This window comes from Petaurus breviceps, unplaced genomic scaffold, assembly GCF_028583685.1.
Source record: "Petaurus breviceps papuanus isolate PSGF00001 unplaced genomic scaffold, PetGlider_PUasm1.0 98, whole genome shotgun sequence".
In the NCBI taxonomy this organism is placed as follows: domain Eukaryota; kingdom Metazoa; phylum Chordata; class Mammalia; order Diprotodontia; family Petauridae; genus Petaurus; species Petaurus breviceps.
This window is the reverse complement of record NW_027187460.1, coordinates 34,610,428-34,625,644: the sequence shown is the minus strand read 5'-3', so window position 1 is coordinate 34,625,644 and position 15,217 is coordinate 34,610,428. Positions and strand designations below refer to the sequence as shown.

The following is a 15,217-nucleotide window of genomic DNA, read 5'->3' as shown; positions in this document are numbered from 1 at the left end:
TTACATGCTAGGTTTTTATATGCCGCCTAGTGATACAAATACTTATAAATCAATTTTAATGCTAACAATATTAGATGTTATGAAATCATGATTAGTTTACCTTTTAGTTTTATCTTGTATCAAAAGCTTTTATTTTCTACTGTTTTGCTATTTTGTCTTTTTTTTTTGGTTGATACAGTAACTAAGTATTCTGTAATTGATGGCCATCTAAGTGTAATGTACAAAGTTAATCCAGCTATACTATGAAAAATCAATTACAATAAAATGAGTACTATATGGAGATTTGGTTCATAAGAGGCTTGTATTTGTCAAGGGTTAAACTTAAAATTGTAGTAAATAAGTTATAATTAAAATGTGAAGTAAAAGTTTTTTGGTTTTGTCATAAGTTGATTTATTTTTTCTCATAGGAAGAAAAGAATCTATAGAGCAGCCTGTTACAATTTCTTCTGATGAACTCAATACTCTGTTATCGCTCACGAGGGAACGTTTTATAGAATATTTTGATGCCAGTATTCCTAAAACACCTCTTCAGAAGGCTAGAAACAAAATCAAAGCTTCAGAAATAATACAAGGTATTTCATTTCTTTAAATATGTATTCTTTGTATTTTGCGCTGTTTATCAAAGCTCATAATTTTTTTAGTTCTATAAGTATATAAAATACTTTTTCATAAGGTCAAACTTTATCAAACATTATAAATATACATTGTTTCATCTACTTTGTGAAATTTATTTTTATATTTGTGCTTTTTCATCCTGTTAAGTCTTAAGCCCCTTGAGACTTGGAGCAATGGATAGAGAGGCAGGCTTGGTTTAGGAAGAGCTGAGTTGAGATGCAGCCACAGGTACTTTCTGTGACCCTTGGCAAGTCACTTAACCTCTGTTTCCCTCAATTTCATCATCTTTAAAATGGTGATAATTATAATTGCACCTATATACCAGGGTTGTTTTTGAGGATCAAATGAGATAATATTTGTGAAGTGTTAAGTACAGTCTCTGTCACTTAGTAAGCGCAGTATAAACATTAGCTGTTGTTAGTAGTAGCAGTAGTATCTATAGTATTCATATGTGCTTTTTTAGGATATAACACAGTGCTTTCATAGCAGGTACCAAGTAAATAACAGTTGATTAAGAAACTGTGGTTCCTTTTTCATTTTTCTTTGGAAGATAAAATTCTGTAATTTGAAAACTAGTAAGGGGAAGGTAAGAGTAAGTAAGCAGAGAAGATAGAGAAGGTACAAGAGACGTAATTGGAGAAATAGAAGAATGTATTATCATTGAAGCAAATAGAGAAGAAAAGTTTCAAGGAGAGAAAGGTATGATCAAAGATAAGAAATTCAGTTTAGTTGAACAAATTTTTCTTAAGAGTGTGTTATGTACTAGAGCCACTCTACAAACTCTTAGGCATATAGAGTCAACATTCTACTGGAAGATATACCCTCAGTGCAAGATATTTTGAGGATTAAGAGAGTATGAACAACTGTGCATATCAAGAAAAGCTTGATAGCACCCAGTCTGAGCCTTGAAGGAAGCTAAAGATACTAAGAAACGGTAATCACTAGAGAGTGACCAAGTGTAGAAATGAGATAACTCATATGGAGCCCCAGAGAGAAAGATGGAATGGCAGGTTCAGGCAACAGGTAATAGGTCAGTCTGGATGGAACATTGACTGTGTAGAGGCAAGGAGCCAGGTGGCATTGTGCATGGAACACTGGACTTGTCAGGAAGATCTGAGTTGAAGTCCTTCCTCAAATTCTAGTGCTGTGTCTCTTGATATTTCAGGTTCCTTTTCTGTAAAATAGTAGCATCTTTCTTCCAGTGTTGTTGTGAAGAAAAAATGAGATAATGTATGGAGAGCACTTTGTTGCCTTAAAGTATTATATAAATATTAGCTGTTATCATTATCATCATTATTATTATTATTATCATTAATTGAAAAGATATATTGAAACCACGTTGTAGAGGATTTTAAATGGTAGGCTGAAGATTTTGTTATTCTAGAGGAAAGAGTGAGCCTATGTAGGTTTTTTTGGCAGAACAGTGCCATAGGCATATGTATACATTAGGAAGATTATTTTGACAATTGTGTGGAGAATGAATTGGAGAAGAGAAAGATTGAAAGCAGGGAGACCAGTTTGGAGGCTGTTATCCTAGGCTAGGGGAGAGCTGATGGTGCTCATGGGTAGAATCTTTGTGAGTAGAGAGAACAGTCACTGTTTAGGAGATGCTATGGAGGCAAAATGAGTTCTGCATGATAGCTCATTATGTCAGCTGTCTCAGGAAGGTTTACATGGACCAAAGTAAAGTGAGTCTGTGTAACAGGAAAGAAAATGTATGCAGTAAGAACAGTGCAATTGTTCTCGGCTCTACCACGACAGACCCACCAAATACTGTCATCATGACCAAGCTTAGCCTTGAAGAAGAGCTTCGAAAACACCTTCCCTTATTTATAGACTTGGGGGACTGTTTTCATTAAAAATTGTATATATTGTCAGACAGTTGTTTAGTTTTGCTGAACTCTTTTTTTTCTTTTTTTATCTTTAAGAGGTCACTTTTGGATTAGAGGAAAGAACTGTGAAAAATTAACATCATGTAAAAATAAAAGACAACAGAACTTTTTTAAAAGGGGAACTCCAAGTCAACTCAGATCTCAAGACATAGTGCAGCTAAGGTGCTTTGGTAGCTTTAGTAGCTTGTAAATTGGGAGCAAAATGCCCAAACTGGTTATCTTCCGGGTGGACTTGGCCTGCTGTCTTGGAATTCAGAACATGATTTCAGCCTAGCCCATGGACACTTAATCATTACCTTATTATTTCTAAGCCACAAGAGTCTCAGAACTCTTAGAGACTGTGGTGCTCTGGGATTCAGAAGCAATTGTAAGGGCCAAAAATAAAATGCATGTGCTATCATTAGAGGACTTCAGTGTGGTTATCATCTGTCACATGATTATTCCTCACTCCATAGCTTCCAAATATACCTGAGTTCAAATCTGGCTCTAGACACTTACTAGCTGTATGACCTTGGACAAGTAACTTAACTTCTGTCTGCCTCAGTTTCCTTAGCTGTAAAATGGGGATATTATAATAGCACCCACCTCCAGGGGTTTTGTGAGGATCATTTAATAATATTTGTAAAATACTTTAGCACAGTGCTTGGTAGGCATTTAATAAATTTTGGTTCCCTTCCCCTTCCAAATTCCCAATTCCTGCTCTTCTTTATCCCTGTGTGTCTGAGTCATTGTCTGCTTAGGTGAAAAGACTGCCCCCTCCTAGTCTCTATCCCTATTCTTTATCCATTTTAGCTCTGTTCATATCATTCACAGCTACCTGCCCCTTTACATTTCACCTTCTATAGTTTTTGGTCTATTTTAAACAAAACTCTTTTAGATATTTTCACTTCGTAGCCTTTCTATCTTCTTCGGCTATTGCAAACTAGATTTTCCCCAGAAGTCAATGTATACCAGGCCATCCTCTCCAGTATTGAGTAAATATTCTGAGAGAGGAAGAGTTCTTTACTTCTATTCCTAGAAAAACCTTTTTTTTTTTTTTTTTTTTGCCACAACATCTCTTCCTGGAACATTTGCTTCATCCATCATTATGGATCCATGATTGTTGGAGCAAATGTCATTATGTACACACTTTAGTTCTTTGTTGAAGTCATCTGTTGACCTCCAGGACATTTTCCTCTATTTCTCAAGAACTTTTAGAACTTTGCTCACAGATACTCTCTCCATCTTAATCCCTGTCCTCATACATACTTAGGAACTTCAGCATAAATGTGGATGTTCCTTTGAACACTTTGGCCTCTCAGTTCATCATCCTTCTAACTTTCATACTGTCTTCACTCCACCTTCAACCATACACTTCTCTGAATTCACTGCCTGCCCTCATTGTACTGCTTCCTTGACAAAAAACTATGGTGTTCTCGTCTCAGACTAGAACCTCCTCCCTTTCCATCTTTTCCTGTACTTCACCTGTGCTGAACTTTTTCTTTGTCTTCAGGAAATATTTCCACCTGTCTCTCCATTCCCTTCAACTACTCCCTGTCCTCCAGTCCATGAGACCACAGCTGCTCTGTTCTGGTCTCCCTTCCCTCCGTTTGTAGTTCTCCATATATTACTTAGATTTAAGTCCTTTGCTCACTTGTCCTTTTGTCCATCTCTCCTTGCCAAACCCCAACTTTGAGTTACCCCCATCATCCATCTTCTCTATTTATATTCATGTGTAGCTAAAAAGTCACATAATTCATATTGGGTCTCTTATTGCTACATGATAAGCCTCTTTTCTTCCCTGAGTCTCTCACACTTTCCTTAGTAGATATGCCATGTGTTCTCTCTTCTCTTTAGATTGCCTACACTACCTACCTTCTTTCCTGCTTTCCATATCACCAGCATAAGACCTGGTCTTCTACTTTATTGAGAAAACAGAAAGCATTTAGTTCAAGATCCCTCTTCTCCCCTACTCCACAGTTAACAACCCTCCTTCAGTCTCTCTTCCTTTGCTTCATTCAGTCCATGATGAAGAGGTTAACCTTCTTTCGAAGCTTAACCCTAACTCCTCACCAGGGTAAGTCATTTGTTTTCTTGATCTCATATCTTTCTCTCTGCCCTGGGAGCCTGTGATTCTTTACAGTGTTGGCTTTGAGTCCTTTCCTAAAATAGTATTTCTTATCTGCTCTTCTCTGTCATCTGTGGTACAAAATAGTTGGACTTCTAAATGATAACTATTTTGCTCATTGCCTAGTGACCTTTTTTTGCTTGCTTCTGGGTTACCAGTTATTTTCTAAGGGGGTTGAATGTACTAGAAGTTTCACTTTTAGATGGGTAGAAATATTTCCTGTAGTTTTTTTTTTTTCTTAAAATCAGATTAAAATATTAGAGAAAACCCTGTAATACATGAATTTTTTGACTAGTCTTCCCGTTTCCTATCATGGCATTGTCTTTCATCATTTATGTTTGTGCGGTCTTCATTTTTGTTGAACTATTTGGAAGCATGTCAATAACTATTTTTAACATGTCTGTTATTTGTATTCCCTCAGCACATGACTGATCAGAACAAATAATATTTCATTTTTATGTTTTCAGTGAAGAACAATATCAACATTGAGAGTAGTTAAATATTTTAATGTGATAGTCCTATAGTATTTAAGTAATCCAAAAAATTAGCCAACTCATTCCATCTTGAAGGATGAAAACTCACTTCATTTAATTTAGTGTTGATTTAATGAGGTTAGAGCAGTCTTAAAGTATAAAGAGCAGACCACTAAAATGGTTAAAAATGTTTCAGACCACTTTCCGGAATAAAAAAAGCCTGTAGATGTTTTTCCATTTTAATTATATTCATGTGTTCTTTAATGTAATAATATATTAGTGCATCAGATCACAAAATGAATATTAGTAATTTGAGCTGCAGTAACACTAGATTATCTCAACTTCTCCATAATTCTAAAAGTATTCCCCCTGATGGAAAATTTACTTGTTTTTCTTCCTAAATTCTGGTCTTTTAATTTCTCTTAAATGGAAAATTTGTTCTTTCATTTAAAACAATTTGTAATCATGCTAATTTCAATCTTATAAAAACTATACCAGCCTATTATTTAAAACTAGCCTAGCCAGTGAAAAGAACATAAATAGAACTAATATTTTTCTCCTTTCCCAATAAATTTTGTTATCTCCTGTAGTACATAGCAGAATACAGAGTATATGGGAGATATACCAATAAATAATTTTTAATAAATGAATGAACTTGTGGTTCTTGTTGTATAAATGGCCTTGGCGGTCTGATACTCAGAGCTCGTATATATGTAGTTACTGGTATTTTTATATATAACAAAATTCAGTTTGTTAGCACCTTTTAGAGGATATAGTAGAAAGAACGCTAGACTTAGAGTCAGAAGAGGCTGTGATTTGAATCTTCTCATGGCTTATTTCATCAGCTCCCATGGATGTTGGCTTCCTGTGTGACTATGGTCAAGGTAGTTATTAGCCTTTTTCAATCTCGTTTTTTTCCATCTGTCAAACGGAGATATCAATATATGTAATACTTCTTCACCCAATTCTTGTGAGGATCAAATCAGATAATGTATGTAAAATTTGAAAATCTTTGCAAGTTGCAAGAATAATGTATAATTGTGAGCTATTATTATTATTACTCATATTTCTAAAAAAAATTTCTTCAGAATTTACATTTCTGGAAACTAATCCCTTGGAATGGCTGGAAAGACATGTTCTTCAGAACTTGGAAACCTTTGAAAAAGCTAAGCAAAAATTCAGGTAATTGTTAAGAAGTAATGGTAACTATAGAGGCAGGATTAAACTTACTTTGTTATGTAAGTGTAGAGTTGTATTTATGACTGGTTGTCAATCTGTTGTCAAGCCTCACAGCATCTTTGGTATATGCTCCTTCTCTTTATTAGCACACCTGCCACTGGGGTGTGCATAACTGCAGAAATGGTCTTTCCAATATACAACTATGACTCTGTCACCCTTCTTTCCTTTTCTTTTTTTTAAATTAAATTTTATGTCTATTTTTAGTTTACATCATTCATTTCCACAAGATCTTGAGTTACAGATTTTTCTCCCCATCTTTCCCCCACCCACCACCCTGAAACAGAGATCCCACTGTATACCCCCTCCCCCAATCTTCTCTGTCCTATATCCTCTCCCATGCCCCCTCCAACTTACCAGTAGGGCAAGATGGATCTCTCTACCCCAGTGTCACCCTTATTTTCAACACACTCCAGTGGCTCCCTATACCTTCAGGATCAAAAACAAAATCCTCCATTTGACTTTTAAAGGCCTTGACAGCCTGACTCCTTCCTACCTTTCCAGTCTTTTCACACTTTACTCTCCTACACATATACTGCAGTCCAATAACACTGGTCTTCTTGTTGCTCTTCACAAACAACACTCCATTTCCTGACTCCATAACTTTGCATTGGCTGCCCCTCACGGCAGGAATGCCTTCCCTCCTCCTCTTCTTCTGTTGGCTTTCTTATCTTCCTTCAAGCCTCAGTTCAAGTTCTGTCTTCTAGGAGAGACCTTCCCCAGTCCTTTCTCCTTCCTTCTACCACTAGAGCCTCCCCTCTAAGGTCACCTCCCATTTACCCTCTATATATCAGTGCATGTAAAGAGTTTGCATGTTGTCTCCCCCATTAGAAAGAGAGCTCTGTAAGGGCAAGGACTGTGTTTTTGCCTTTTCTTTTTATCCCTGTCACTTAGTGGGGCATAGTGTTTGATAAATGCTTGTTGATTTGTTGAATTAGGGGTCTATTTAGTGGTATTTATTTAGTGGCTTGGTGTTTTACGTGTTTATCACTTTATTTTTCTAGCATGTTCTCTGACAAATTTGCTTGTTTTCTATTCTATTTCAGCACCAGAAATTAATCAAGGGAATGCCTACTCAACCCTTAATTTAGGGTGAATATTTATGGGCAAAAGATGCTTTACTTTGTCTCTGAATTTGTTTGGTGTGTAAAAGCAAGTTTAACTAGGGGTAATGAAGTGGGGAAGCTACTCACCCAACACATTTAGGATAGCAGTATCCTATGAACCATTATTTTTAAAATGTTTGTTATTCTTGCGTTTGAAGTACTTCACAAATACAAATTATACATTTTTTCCACTGTATGAAGAATATAAAATAACCTAGTGTTATACTGAGTCAATATTCACCAGTTGCCATATAAAAATTAGACCAAACCAGGAAACAGTTTATGTCAAGTTCAAAAATAAAATACATGATGATGCATCTGATTTCATTATAAAATAATGCTATGGAAGGTTTAAAATTACTACTTGACTTTTATTAGTATTTAAGTCATTCATCCAAAAATTAAGAACAATTTTGAATGGGGACAAGGGCAGTATAAATATTATTGTTCATCAGTTTATAAAAGTAATTTACAATTCTAAAATTACAGTTAGTATTTGAATCACATAGATTAGAACCCAATTTGGAGACTGAGAAGAGGAAGAGATGTTCCCTTTCATTAATGTAAAAGTCATGAAATAAATATTCTGTAGAGATAAAGTATCACTTCATTATATCTTGGGAACAGGTTGATGTGATAGTTTTGAATGGTATTCTGATTAAATATTACTTCAGTATTGCAAAGCTCTTTTGAGTCAAAACATAATTGTTCTCCTTTATCAGTTTTCAGTACTTCCTATTAGCTAGCCATTTTTGGTGACTTTTTTGATTATAAAAAGTACCCAGTCCACATACCTATGTTACAGCCCTGGCTGTGTTATTAGAGAGTTATCTAACTTTAGGCAGCTCTTTTAACCCCACTGTTTTCCAGTTTCCTTATCTATGAAATTAGAGTACCTTACACCTGTACAGTAATTTTAGCTATTCAAAGTGCTTTTGTACCTATTACCTCAGCAATAATACTTGTGCCTTATCTACCCTTTGTAGCTGTTGAAAGCAGGATTTAGACAAGAATAAAATAGTATCCAAATGTCAGGTATTTCATGCTGGTGATTCAGTGCCTTTTCATAGTGAGCCGTAATCATGGCTTGAAGAGACCTTGAGAATTTTATGATGACTGCATCTTTTCACAGGCATTCTGAATTCTAGTCCTCTTTCAGTAAATTCTTAACAGGGTAAAAGAGACATAAAGGACAGTAGTCCTTGCTCTGAAAAAATTTACAATCTTGTAGGGTTTATAGAAGATATACTTAACAGTGTCATAAAAGCTTGTACAGTTTAAAATTTTAGAAACCTTATATAAGTGCTCAAGAGTGTAATGTGTAAAGAATAAAGTGAAGTATGGTAAGGTTAATCAGAGAAAATTCCATGGAGGAGAAATATATACCTCAATACTGTCCTTAGGCAGCAGCACAAAAAGTCATGCCAGCACTGCTGACTTATGTAGTATGAGATCTCTTGTGATTTCTATTTTTTTTCTTTCATTCTCATATTTAGTCATTCTCTCAGTTTTTATTCATTCATTCAATAAGCATTTTTTAAGCACCTACTATATTTCAGCCACTATATTAGACTCTTGGTATATAAAGACAAACCAAGATAATTCCTATCCTCAGAAAGCTTACTTACCTCCTTTAAAAATTTATATATATATGTTAACTTTATTTCTAAATATTTCTCTCCCTTCTCCCCCAACAAGCAAGCCAACACTTATAACAAGAATAAGGGGGGAAGAAAGAGCATTTTAACAAAGTGTATAATCCCTTACTTATCCCTGGTTATAGGGTTAGTTTAGGTTTTATTTTATTGGTTTCTGATCACTAGCTTTTCATGGTCAAATTGAATTCTAGTTCTCTCTTAATAGATTAATTCCCTCTGCCTCCCACCCCCAGAAATCCTATGCTGTCACGTTCATCTGAGCAATTGTTGGGCCATAAAGATGGTCATCGGGAATCAGTCACCTTACTAGATGCAAAAGAACTGCTGAAATACTTTACACCAGATGGATTACCAATTGGGGATCTTCAGCCTTTGCATATCCAAAAGAGGTAAGCTATTAGAACTTATAAACATGATGCTTAATAACACAGTTTCTGATTAGTTCCATTGCTTAGAACACCATTTTGCTGATGCAGAGGCCTTATGCTCATTCTCTGTGGTGTGTCATTGTTCTTAACACTCTAGTAGGTTGCAGCCTGCACACATAGTACCTGTTAGATGTCATATATTTGCTTACTGTTGACTCTAAGGGAAATTAAGGATGGGGAATAAATGGACATTATGCATTTGTTTTCTCAACCACTTTTGGAAAAAGTATTCAAAGCACATTCATTACTGATGATGGACCAGAAGCCATGTCTTTATATAGAATAAAGGATAGAATGTCATTATTATTCTCTGGAGAATGAATTTTGTATCTCTTCAAAAACAATCATTTTAGTGTTATCCTGTAGCTTTTGGTACTACCACTAGATGGCAAGACTAGTCAGTCAGTCCCAGGGTTTGCAGCTGAAAGAATCTCTCTACATACATTTTGCTGCTAAGAAATTTAGGTCCCGCTAGAAGCCATTATTCCATGAAGGAGACTGGGACATAGGATTGGTGGGTTGGAATGGAGTGAGACATAGCAAACAAGCGTTTTTATACCCTGGCAGTTAAATGTCTGGGATACAAAGAAAGGCAGAAACGGTGCTTCCCCTCAAGGAGCCTGCATTCTAGTTGACACTCTCTAAATAGCATTCAAAATATACACAAAGTACATGGAAGGTAATTTCAGAGGGAATGTCCTGGTGGAGGAGTGAGAGAGGAGTCTGGAAAGACTGCCTGGAAAAGGTGGCATTTGAGTCTTAAAGGAGGTCAGGGAAAGTAAGAAGTGGAAGTGAGGTGATGAAGCATTTCAGTCATGAGGCGCAGGGTAATGAACCAGAGATGGGAGGTCGTGTTTGAGGAACTGCAAATAGGACAGTGTAGTTATATCATAGAATGCAGAAAAGGGAGTAAAGTGTGGAAAGATGGGAAAGAAAAGAAAGGGCCAGGTTTTAAAAGTTCTTAAATGCCATGCATAGGAACTCAGAGTAAGAGTCAGTGTTATTTCTGTACATATGTGACACTGGTCTTGATAGTTTCCAGTGTACTATGTGCTCTCTCCCTACTCCTTATTCTTACCTCTACCAGGTCTGTGTTCTCATGACCAAAACAGCAATCAGTTCTCCCCAAAGCTGGAGCTCACTGTGATCCAAGATGCATGTTTTCTGGCCTTTAGAGTGGAGCCTTTTCAGAGAAGACTATGTATTTTTAATAGGAGCTAATCCCATAACATTTAATCACACATAAATTGAATATAATGAGATAATGTAAAGCTCTCTAGAAAATGTGATACAAATAGCTGTTATTATAAGTAAGCCTCCACAGAAGTCCTATTCTGATTCCCCATTGTGAATGAGGCTTCTTTAAGCTTAGGCCCTGACCAGCTTTAGTAGCTTCTCTCAAGCTAAAAGGCCTGTTAGTGAGACCTGACATATTCATTATCTGAGGGCCAGCCTAGCCACATTTGGAGAGGCTCTCTGCCAAAAGGTTGGTCATCAGTGACTTACCTTTTTTATTTTATTTTATTTTACTATAGCACTTCTTACAGTTATCTTTTTAGGTGTAGAAGAGCTTTAATCCACATGGAGGGAGGGAGTATAGAGAAACCACACTAAGTGAAGATTGCTCAACTTGTCAGGGATGCATGGGATCTCTGACCATTATTAGGGCAAGTGATTTAATCTCTGAATCAGTTTCCTTAACTGTAAAATAGGTATAATAAAGTATGCAATACCCACCTCACAGTGTTAGCATGAAATTCCTATGAAATAATTACATAAAAGTGCTTTGCCACCTTGGAAGACTTTCCTGATTATTATTATAAGTTATAATAACTGTGTTCAAAAAAGAAATGAGTTGATTCTAATATGACCTGTTCTTGATAAAGCCAGTTGACTTTTTGTGTATAACCCTTCTTTTCTTAGATGATCATTCCTTTAAAAAAAAAATACATTTCTAGTTTTTTGCCAGGAATTTACAAGTTTTTGTAGTTGTACAAATTTTTATCATCATAACAGTCCTGGAAGGTAGATGCTATTATTATTCTCATTTTACAGATGGAGAAACCGGGGTAGACAGAGTTTAAGTGACTTGCCCATGGTCACATTCTAATAAGTGACTGAGGCCATATTTGAACTCAGGTCTTTCCAACTACCAAGCTCATTGCTTTTTCCACTATACCACATGGCTGTCTATATCAAATCTACTTCATTGTTCTGCATCTCCAATTTGCACACTGCAATCTTGTCCCTTTTTTGAATATCACAACATTTGTCCCTCCTCTACTCCTACAGCATATTCTTCCTGTTCTCCATTATTTTTCAGTTGTGATAATGATCAGCAATCACCTCTACTGCTTTCAGTAATTTATCTATATTTTGACTCAAATTCATCATGAGCTGCTAGGTTCACTTTTACTATCTCTGTAGTTTCTTAAATTTTAGTCCTTTATTGTTTCTTGTTTTGTCCTTTCCGGTCAAAAGATCAGTTTCCTTGGCAGACAAGCAAAACAAGATTTGGGGAGATCTATCTTGTTGTAACATCCCTGCCTGCCATGAACAGTTGTCCTGTCTGTTTTTTTTTAAATCTTTTCTTCTCCAATATAACTTGAAGGAACCCCAAAAAACTCTGCCCTACCACACCTCACCTTTTGTTTTTTGTCTTTAGTATTACTTAGCAGCCTCTGTGCATTCTCAGCTCTTTCACTCCAAAGCAAAGTGCTAGATTGGGGGTTAACACCTAGTTTCTTGCTCTGGCTCATTTCCTGTGCTGGGCTTCAGTTTCCTCGGCTGTAAAAATGTTGACTTTCTAAGTCCCATTCCAGTTCTAAATCCATGATCTTATGTTGTTGATTGGTTTCAGTTGTGTCTGACTCTTTGTGAACCCATTTAGGTTTTCTTGGCAAAGATACTGCAGGGGAGGGGGGAGCTAAGATGGCAGAGTAAGAGCAGGGACTTGCTTGAGCTCTCCGCCATTTACCCCTCCAAATACCTGTAAAAAAAAATCACTAAAATTGTAGAGCTACAGAACCCACAAAATGACAGAGTGAAGTAAATCTCCAGCCCAAGACAAGGTGTACAGGAAGGGTCAGTCATAATGGACTGGGAGTTGAGCACAGTCTGGCACAGGTTTTGCCAGCACAGACGGGGCAGGAGCAGTACTCAGAGGACTGAATCACTGGCAGCTGTGGTGGTTTTCAGGCTTCTCAACCTACAAACACCAAAGACAGCATAGAAGGTCAATGGGAAAACCCTGTGGGGACCTGGGTGAAAGAGGAATGTGGTCCGGCTGGGGTCCAGCTCCAGTCCTGGTGTGGTAGAGGTGGTGGTGGTGGTGGCAGCGGCAGCAGCAGCATCTTCTGGAGCTCTGGCCCCACAGATGGTGGGGGATTGAGTGGCTGATACAAAACCCCTGAATCCTGGGACAGTACAGGTTGGCCTCCCCCGCCTCCAGAAGCAGAGTCCTACTTTGACGAAGAGTTAGAAAGTCAAATATTTGGCTGGGGAGATGAACAAACAGCATTAAAAAAAAAAAACTCAGAAGATCAAAACATAGAACCAGAAGGAGACAACAAAGTTAAAGCTCCTGCATCAAAAGCCTCCAAGAAAAATATGAATTGTCACAGGCCAGCTCAAAAAAGATTTTGAAAATCAGGTAAGAGAAGTAGAGGAAAAATTAGTAAGAGAAATGAGATTGATGCAAGAAAATCATGAAAAGTGAGTTAACAGCTTGCTAAAAGAAACCCAAAAAAATACTGAAGAAAATATTACCTTAAAAAATAAACTAACGCAAATGTCAAAAGAGGTCCAAAAAGCCAGCGAGAAGAATGCTTTAAAAAGCAGAATTGGCCAAATGGAAAAGAAGGTCCAAAAGCTCACTGGAGAAAATAATTCCTTCAAAATTAGAATGGAGCAAATGGAAGCTATTGATTTGTGAGAAATCAAGAAATTATAAAACAGAACCAAAAGAATGAAAAAAATAGAAGGCAATGTGAAATATCTCACTGGAAAAGCCATTGACCTGGAAAATAGATCCAGGAGAGATAATTTAAAAATAATTGGACTACCTGAAAACCATGATAAAAAAAAAAAAGAGCCTAGACATCATCTTTCAAGAAATTATCAAGGAAAACTGCCCTGATATTCTAGAACCAAAGAGGAAAATAGAATTTGAAAGAATCTGCTGATCACCTCTTGAAAGAGATCCCAAAGGGAAAACTCCTAGGAATATTGTAGTCAAATTTCAGATCAAGGAGAAAATATTGTATGCATCCAGAAAGAAACAATTTGAGTATTGTGGAAATACAATCAAGATAACACAAAGGGATTGAAGGGCTTGGAATGATGTTCCAGAGGTCAGAGGAGCTAGGATTAAAACCAAGAATCTCCTACCCAGCAAAACTGAGTATAATACTTCAGGGGGAAAAATGGACATTCAGTGAAATTGTGGAATTTCAAGCATTCTTGATAAAAAGACAAGAGCTGAATAGAAAATTTGACTTTCAAATACAAGAATCAAGAGAAGTGTGAAAAGGCAAAAATGCACATAGAGAAAATCAAATAAATGCTTATTAACTGATTGGCATCTTCATGGACAAGGACAAGGATTCATGAAACCAGAAGTGCTTGGATATTTATCTTTGATTTGGGTGCCACTTTTAATCTCTTTCGCTACTTTTCTGGCCTACATCCTGTCTCTCTGGATTTTGCTAGCATGCCTCAGATACTTTCTCACCCTAGAAGATTCCTCTGTCCCTATAGCCCCCTCCTTCCATTGGCAAATTCCACCTGGAACCTCAGTTTAAGGAAGAATCTAGCCTAGTCCTCATTCACTCTTTTCCTGGCCCCTTTCCAGACTCTCCACACTTCCCCACCTCATCTTCCAGTGAGTTCTTCCCTCCCACTAACTACACCTCCCCCCCATACACATACTTTTTAGCTCACTTTTGTATGTTATCTTCCCCAACTAGAATGTAAGCTCCTTGAGGGCAGGGACTGACTTTCTTTTTGCTTATATTTGTATTCCCAGCACTTAGCATAGTGCCTAGCATAGTAAGTGCTTAATAAGTGTTTGTTAATTTAACACAATTAAAAAAAAATACTAGTGGGGCGTCCAGGTGGCTCAGCGAGTAAGAGCACCAGCTCCAGTGTTGGGATGACCTGGATCAAATCCGGGCTCAGATACTCAGCACCACACCCAGAAATAACTGGCCGTGTAACCTTGAGCAAGTTACTTAACCCCATTTCTTTAAAAAAAAATACTAGAGAAGTTTGCTATTTTATAGATATAGCTCATTTTATAGATGAGGAAACTGAGGCACACAGGGTTAAGTGACTTGTCCAGGGTCACATAGCTAGTAGATGTCTGAGGTCAGATTTGAACTTGGCTCTTACTGATTCCAGACTTGGCACTCTATCTATTTTGGCACCTAGCTGCCCTTTTCTTTGAGGGCTGTGCTATACTTGCATTTGTCCTTATTTGCCTGCCCTTGTTTCCATTTTCTGTATATATCTTTTTAAAACTTAATTCCCTGTATATCTGTTTTAGTGTCTTTAAAACACCATAGAGGGGGCGGTTAGGTGGGTCAGTAAATAGAGCACTGGCCCTGGAGTCAGGAGAACCCAAGTTCAAATCTGGCCTCAGACACTTAACACTTCTTAGCTGTGTGACCTTGAGCAAGTCATTTAACCCCAGTTGCCCTGCC

The 15,217-nt window shown here is 37.1% G+C and overlaps 1 protein-coding gene across 4 annotated transcripts in view; it reads left to right on the top strand.

Annotated features, from left to right (window-relative positions):
* MTBP (MDM2 binding protein) overlaps positions 1 to 15,217 on the top strand; it is an 80,008-nt gene that overhangs the window by 38,667 nt on the left and 26,124 nt on the right. For all 4 annotated transcript variants that reach the window (XM_069081191.1, XM_069081190.1, XM_069081189.1 and 1 more), the window contains exons 14-16: positions 408 to 572; positions 6,176 to 6,269; positions 9,321 to 9,476. In XM_069081191.1, the coding sequence (XP_068937292.1) occupies positions 408 to 572; positions 6,176 to 6,269; positions 9,321 to 9,476 (415 nt within the window). The remainder of the gene's footprint in view (positions 1 to 407; positions 573 to 6,175; positions 6,270 to 9,320; positions 9,477 to 15,217) is intronic.